General features: G+C 33.5%; 1 protein-coding gene across 2 annotated transcripts; it reads left to right on the forward strand.

Moving 5' to 3' along the window:
- The first annotated feature begins 814 nt into the window (after nucleotides 1-814).
- On the forward strand, nucleotides 815-6,524 carry LOC122595663 (membrane-bound O-acyltransferase gup1). 2 transcript variants are annotated; one of them, XM_043768079.1, is made up of 19 exons: nucleotides 815-1,109; nucleotides 1,261-1,316; nucleotides 1,879-2,060; nucleotides 2,381-2,429; nucleotides 2,669-2,772; nucleotides 2,844-2,908; nucleotides 3,085-3,155; nucleotides 3,278-3,337; nucleotides 3,417-3,530; nucleotides 4,011-4,135; nucleotides 4,273-4,324; nucleotides 4,450-4,512; nucleotides 5,038-5,147; nucleotides 5,236-5,328; nucleotides 5,404-5,485; nucleotides 5,642-5,719; nucleotides 5,849-5,924; nucleotides 6,001-6,050; nucleotides 6,218-6,524. In XM_043768079.1, exons 1-19 carry the CDS (start codon nucleotides 1,007-1,009, stop codon nucleotides 6,263-6,265), a joined length of 1,581 nt encoding a protein of 526 aa, XP_043624014.1. In that variant the 5' UTR covers nucleotides 815-1,006; the 3' UTR covers nucleotides 6,266-6,524. The 2 variants fall into 2 exon arrangements, with proteins under 2 accessions (XP_043624014.1, XP_043624015.1); XM_043768080.1 differs by lacking the exons at nucleotides 815-1,109; nucleotides 1,261-1,316 and adding an exon at nucleotides 1,478-1,579.
- Nucleotides 6,525-7,519: the final 995 nt, after the last annotated feature.

Genomic DNA, 7,519 nt, shown 5'->3' on the forward strand with positions numbered 1-7,519 from the left:
TGGTGGTGATGGGTAGCTATAAACACATGGTGTTAATTTTAAAATCACAATGTGTTTGGTCAGTTATCTTATTTTTACACAACTTTTAGTTTTAAAATGAACATCAAATAATACGTTCAATTTATTTATCACTAAATACCATCAGATACATACAATAAAATATTTGGGAGGTAAAACAACTATAATACATAATTAGTTAATTATAGTAAATGACATTTAACAATTCCATTTAAATACAAAACTTTTTTGAATCAACTCCTTATAAAAACATTAATTATATTTTCCTTTGGTAGCATTAAATACGATATTTTTTACTTGTTTAACTTTTTTTTTTTAAGATGAATTTCGCTGGAAATTATATGTCGCGATTCGACAGCGAGAGGTTTAGCATACATTGTCTTAACTGGATCCGTGCTAGAGAGCTCTCTCGAAGTAGAAATGCCTATTTCAAATATCCGATGGGGAAAACCCCCTACTAATCCGCCCAAAAACACGACGATTAATAGGGATAAACCCTGTCCCATCAGACTTGAACCTAAGTATAGCCAAGTCAAGACTTCATAAAAAGGACTTAATTCCTATGTCTTCCCGAAAACTTAAACACAAAGACATCATAAAAGAGGATGACCTTCAACTATTGAGCTAAAGCTCAATGACTTTTATTGATTTACTAACCTAACTAATCTCATAAATTAAATTACGTCTTATTTTATTTATTTAGTTTCAGATTAAATAAATAAACAAACTATTTGTAGACGGAGGATCTAAAAACTAACTTGTTATAGTTTACAAAAGCACGAAAATGGATCAAGATTTCACTCGTTTCACATTAACCTTTACTGGGTTCAACGGTTTTGACCATACCTCAGTACAGCCTGGGCTTTACCCCATAAAAATAAAATTTACAGTTTTGACTAGAGTTCCAGTTATTGAGATTTAATATGCAAGTTTTTATCTTTTTCATCTAAATGTTATAATAAAAATAATCTCTGCAGATTGAGGAGAGATGAATAGTAACTCATGGAGGCAGAGAGAGCTTGTGTTTTTACTTTTTTACGCGGTTATTTTTTACATTATCGTCATTCGTTGTTCCCTTCAGCTGTCCGGCGGTAATTTTTCTTATCCTGATCTTGTTAAATGTTGATATATATGCTTTATTTTGTTTTGTTAGATTAGGAACTAAAAACTTTTTTGAAATCTCATATAGTTATATATTGCTAATATTTATCTTTGATTTTAAGTACTGATTGCTGTAAACAGATCATTACGAAAAGCTTTATGGTTTACGGCCTGGATTGATCTCAACTCTGCTTAACGTATGTTTTTATTTTTATTTTTTATTGTTGATCATTTATTATGTTATACTAGAGTTTTCGAGTGGGGATAATTATTTACATTAAATGTATTTATGCGTATAGGATGATCTTGAGCCATGTGATGTTACACACTTAGCTCAAATAGTTTGTGCAAGTTGTTTAAGAACTGAAGATTTGAATGGTTTTACACAGTGGAAATCTTAGCCCAGACTCTTAAACACGGGTTATTTTAACGGGCGACTATGGGCTTAATTTTGAAACAGGTCAGAATAGTTCGGTTTGTCGATTGCCTATAACTATGGGCTGGATCACTTAAACAACAATACAACTTTTATGGTCTTTTTGGGATTTCCGTTGATAGAATTATAGCTCTATTCTGTGTATTATGGCAGAACATGCCATTAGAAACTTTTAGATTTGCTAAGTCCCTCAGGTACTGATTGGCATTACAGATAGCTCTTTTTGTGATGATTAGACTATTTTAGGTACCCAGAAGAATATGAAATTACTATTAATGACTTTATAACTTATGAGCCCTCCATTTCTGTTCTTTTCTTTACAGGATGCTTCGGATGCACAATGGAGAAATTTCCGCAGCAATTTACCCATTCTTACCTTTGTTTTTGGACTTTTTACTTTGATTGCTAACCTACTGAGGGCATGCTATAATTTGAAGGCAGAGGGAATGTCTCTAGTTTGGCTTTTGATTTCGTTGGCATATTTGTCATATCTACATGGAGCATTGTATGTTCTCTATTTGATGCCTTTTTTCCCCGGATAGATAGAAAGACCTATAAATCCAGACGTTATATCTGAAACTAAAAGCAGACATGGATGTTTTTGGTTTTGTATTTGTAAAATTATACTACTAGATGTAAGAATTCCTTTAATCCACACCAATTTTTGTATTTAATTGTATTTTTTTAGTTACTAAAGTAACTCATTTTTTTTGAATTTATATAAATGTCAAATATGCGTCGTTTTTTGGAGTAAAGTATTATTAAGCTTGATAGTTGGTACACAAATTTGGCTGGTTTTGTCTAACATATTTCATCATTATGCAGTATCATCTTTATCCTCTTAATTGCTTCAGCCAATTTCTTTTTGGTTAAGGTAACAATTAAACACATGCTTATCAGTTTTTATTCTTTCTAATTCTTCATGAGTGGCACAATTAACTATTTCAAATGGCTAGAGAACCATGTACTTGAGAAGCTCAAATGGCATTTAAACCCCTTTTCAGATAAACTAATAATATGTCATTTGATGTTTCTGCCCTTGTCGTTGTCAAGTCTGTTGACGTTTCATATAAACTATTAATCTCCCATGCTTCTTTCCTTTTTGTGATGCAGGTATTAGGCCGAACAAAATACTTCCCAGTTTTACTTTGGGTGTTCAACCTATCTTTTCTTCTATGTAATCGTGTTTATGAGGGATACTCATTCAGCATTTTTGGGTCAGTTTTTGCTTCATAGCTATGCTGGTTACTCTGTATTATATATGTACTTATTTAGTTTGGAAATTCAGAGACCATTGGGCTTACTTGGATAAGTTTAGGGGTACCTTCAGATGGCATATCTGCTTTAACTTTGGTACGATTAATGTTATTTACACTTATGCATATGAGTCTATCTAACTTTAACCTCTCTTCTCCTTTACATAGTCGTAAGGCTCTATTTAATTTAGCCTCTTTTAGGACATATTACTGAAAATTCAAGCTATTCATTTTTTAATGATTACAAACTTTCTTTTCATTTATTTATGGCAGTTGTTTTGCGCATGATAAGTTTTGGGTATGACTGTCATTGGTCAGATCATAATGCTTATGTTGATCATGAGGTATATTTTCTGTGTTAGCAAGTTTTCTTTTCCTGGACTCTCCCTTTAATCATGTGACCTTAATTGGGAACTACCATTTAAGTTTTGTTGATTTTAGTAGCTGGTATTTCTGATGATTGTAGAAGCACATACGAAAATGCACCACTTGTTCTTCAGGAAAAATATGCTACAGAATGTTACAGGCAAGTAAATAATGGATTTGGAAATCATATATCTATATCGATGTCATTTTAGTTCTAAATATATTGTTTCTTTTATCAGGAGAGAAGTGTGGGCATCGACAAGTTCTCATACGCTTTATACCTGTGTTATTTGCTTTACGCACCACTTTATATTGCTGGACCGATTATAAGTTTCAACGCCTTTGCCGCCCAGGTATTCTGACATTTTACTACTTCTAATCAACTTTGCAGTTTACAGTTTATGGCATATAACTTACTTTCAGCTTCTTATTACTGAAGTAGTGTAATTTAGGTTGAAGGTGCTCAAAATAGATCCGAAAAGCATGAAACATAATCATAAATCATTGTCGAGAATTTCGGTGGAATTTGTAACAGTTATGAAGGCTCAATTGGATTCAGTCATTAAACTTTTCCATTTTGTGGGCCCCATTTTTACGACATGAGAACAAATTAAGATGTAACAGTTGTCCAAAATTTACATAATTTAGGAGAAATGAGAGATGAAATTGTAATAGGGAGACATGAGGGTGGAGGAAAGTGACATAATCGTTAAAAAATTTCATGTTTTCTTATTACTATAAACAATAGATTTATTTCTTATAAAAGTGTTCAATTATCATCCTTGCTTCAACTTTTAACAAACAAATTTTCTTTGTGATTCTTTTTCTGGCAGCTGGATACACCTCAGAAGAATTATACAATTAAACAAGTGGCTTGGTACGGTGTTCGTTGGGTCCTTAGTCTGTTTCTTATGGAAATAATGACACATTTCTTCTATTACAATGCCTTTGCTATTAGGTGAGTCTAAATTACAAGATAACACTTGATTATGTCTGACCCCATACCCTGGCTCATGGCAGGGTTGGGTATCGTTGACATTTGTTCCACTTTTGTTAATTCTTGCTTTAATTGGCTCCTTATGCTGTGATATTTAGTGGAATTTGGAAACAATTGTCACCTATGGAGGTCTTCATTGTCGGATATGGGGTGAGAGCTGATGGTACTTGATTTCAACATCCTACTTATTCTACTGCTATTTGGAGCATTCAGAAAAGTATGGTTTCTGTCTTTTTCGAAGCTTTAGATTCTGAAAGTATATTTAACTGTAACAGGTTCTAAACTTCATGTGGCTAAAGTTCTTCCTCATCTGGCGCTACTTCCGTTTTTGGGCACTGGCAAGTCTATTTAAGATGCATTTTTTGTTTTGTTTTAGCTTTATTTTGATGCCATAAACATATGATCTTACATTGGTTTTGTTTGGAGGTGGCAAATTGGGTAATGGGTCAAAAACGGAATGTTTTTGGTATGGTTGGAAACGACCCGGTTTGACCTAAATCACTTGTCCAACTTTTTAAATTATTTCTGGATAATTAGTTTGTCAAGTACGATTAAAATAATAATTATTTTGATAATAATTTACTTTTTACTTAATAAAGTGAATGAGGAGCTATTTTGCATTGGAATAATATAAATACATTTGGGTGCCCTTTAATCTGCTTGGTCTGTTCGACCCGTTTGACCCATTTCTTGCAAGCTAAGTTATTTAAGTTTACATCTTTGACCCATTAGAGATAAATGATAAATCATAAGCCAAATGAATTATTTTATACGCAAATGGGTCGAAATTGCTACCTCAACAGTTTGAGTATGCGGCATTTCTGTCTAGATTCGGGTTACTTATTATCTTATATGCATCACAGGTGAGTGGTATTGAAACCCCAGAGAACATGCCACGCTGTGTAAATAACTGCTATAACCTGGAAAGCTTTTGGAAAAATTGGCATGCTTCCTTTAACAAATGGCTTGTGAGGTACAAGTTTCAAATGGTATTTTCAAATTAGGTCTAAACTGTTTCTTCTTTTGGCTATCAATATCGATTTCTTTTCAAATGAGTATAGGTACATGTACATACCCCTCGGGGGATCTGGAAGGAAGCTCTTGAATGTATGGGTTGTTTTCACATTTGTTGCCGTATGGCATGATCTCGAATGGTATATTCTTATTTCTTTTAATACCTTATCGTACTCTTTTACGGCCCATATCTAATTATCTTTCTTTATGTACAGGAAACTTCTTTCTTGGGCATGGTTGACATGCATATTTTTTATTCCTGAAATGATTTTGAAGTCAGCAGCAACTTCTTTTCAGGTGATTTAATGAATTTATATGATTTTATGGAGTTTTCAGGTTGGACATAAACTTGAGGATGTACAGGCATCCGCCTAAGAATATTGAAACCTTTAATTGAATATTGTTTGACTGTTTATTTTTTAAAAATGTTTAGTGTTTTTGATATGTTTGCAGGTTGATAATGTTTTCAAGGCGTTCATTTTCCGTGAACTTAGTGCAGTTGCTGGTGCCATCACAATCGCTTGTCTAATGGTCTGTATATGTTCTATAAAATTGTTCTTGTTGGTTTTCTAACAAATCTATATCATTTAGAATATAGTTTAGTTTGAGCTTATATCCGAAACTATATATGGAGCAATTACGTAACTTTCTGTTTGGCAGGTGGCTAACCTTGTTGGCTTTGTGATTGGACCATCTGGTATAAGTTGGTTAAAATCTGTATTTCTTCAGGCCGAAGGTTTTTTTCTTACTCTCCTTTTTAATTCGTATGCATATGCTGTATCGGGAATTGATAAAATAATTTTACTCTGCAGGACTACCTACTCTTTTGGGCTTGCTTATAACATTTTATATTGGAACAAAGGTAAAGTACCATCAACATCCTGTTTTTGGATAGTCTCAAACTAACCTCATGCGTTCACTTAAGTCACAGTGCTGTCACCAAATAACCTCTTTAAGTTTTTCCTGATATTAGTTTTGCAATCGTAAATATCGTGAATATTAGTTCACTTAAGCTCCATTCAATTGCAGCTAATGTTCCATGTATCTGATTCCAAGCAAAGGACGCATCAGAGTTAAAGATAGATTTGCTTCCCGTTGACCCTGATCCAAACCCTTTGTTAACTTTTTGTACACAAGCACATGAATAGTTTCGCTAATAGTAGAAAGTTTTGCTGCCGGTGTTTCATGACGGCGGTCTCAGCTGCATTTTCCATCTTTATGGATGATCAATGAGATGCCTACATAGACAACTTTTTGTGATGCACCAGAATTTGTAATGTAGATCTTTATGTTTGACTTTTGAGGGTCAAATGAGATATGGTTGATTGGTTGACAATGACATTATAAGGAATAGTATTTGTTCTTCTAGTACAAATTTAATCAACACATGAGACCTTTCAAATGAGATATGGTTGTTTGGTTCACAGAATGTTTTTGGATGGAATGGAATCTTTCAAGGAATTGGAATTTGAAGGAATGAAATTTGACGGAATGTTTTTGATTTTTTAAAAATTCAAGTGACGGAAGGAATGAAATTCCTTCCTCCATCTCCAAGGAATGGAGATTCCATCAAATGATGGAATGTTTACATTCCTACGGAATGAGATTTTTCCTTCTTTAAACAACCAAACGCTCTAAGGAATGAATTTCAATTCCAATTCTATCAAATTCTGTGAATCAAACGTGACCTAAATAGTTACAAGATTTCGACTCTTGAGGTTCAAATGAGATATGATATGGTAATAATTATTTTAATACGTTTCGACTGATACAAGTGTTCAAGTTTCATACATGATTTCCTTGAATGCAAACCTAGCTATGAGTTTGGCAACTCTTATCCTTGGAGAGGTTTTAAAGATCAATTTGGATCTCTAGAAGAGTTTAATTTGCGTACATGTAAATGCCATGTTTAATCTATTGAAAGGGGGTAGTATATACTGGTCCGTTTTGTTTTGGTATGCTCATTGCAATGCGTTGGCAATCAATATATTCTCATAGAGGTTTTAGAAAGAATCATAATTCCAGTGACATAGTGTAATGACATTTCCGCTTTCTTGTATGCACCAACCCACTTTTAGACACTTTCGTTACTTCATTTACAACGACTTTTCATTAATTCAACATCCCTCCTATTTCGTCAGGATTTGATCTCCGGTCTTCTTCCCAAGGGCCAAAGCCTCTACTAAATGCGCTAACTCCACATTGGTCATTCCTGTTACTAGAAACCTTTTCAAGTGTTTCTATTCTAGAATCATCATACAATTTCTTTACATGTGTCCACAATGATGTAGATTTTTTTGTAACTGCCACAAATCCTATTTTGACTAACTT

This window comes from Erigeron canadensis, chromosome 4 (assembly GCF_010389155.1).
Source record: "Erigeron canadensis isolate Cc75 chromosome 4, C_canadensis_v1, whole genome shotgun sequence".
Taxonomy (NCBI): Eukaryota; Viridiplantae; Streptophyta; class Magnoliopsida; order Asterales; family Asteraceae; genus Erigeron; species Erigeron canadensis.

Coding starts and splice junctions, on each gene's coding strand:
- LOC122595663 (XM_043768079.1), top strand. CDS start 1,007: ATGAATAGTAACTCATGGAGGCAGAGAGAGCTTGTGTTTTTACTTTTT. Junction 4,325..4,449: donor TCTTCATTGTCGGATATGGG/GTGAGAGCTGAT, acceptor TAACTGTAACAG/GTTCTAAACTTCATGTGGCT. Junction 6,051..6,217: donor CATTTTATATTGGAACAAAG/GTAAAGTACCAT, acceptor ATTCAATTGCAG/CTAATGTTCCATGTATCTGA.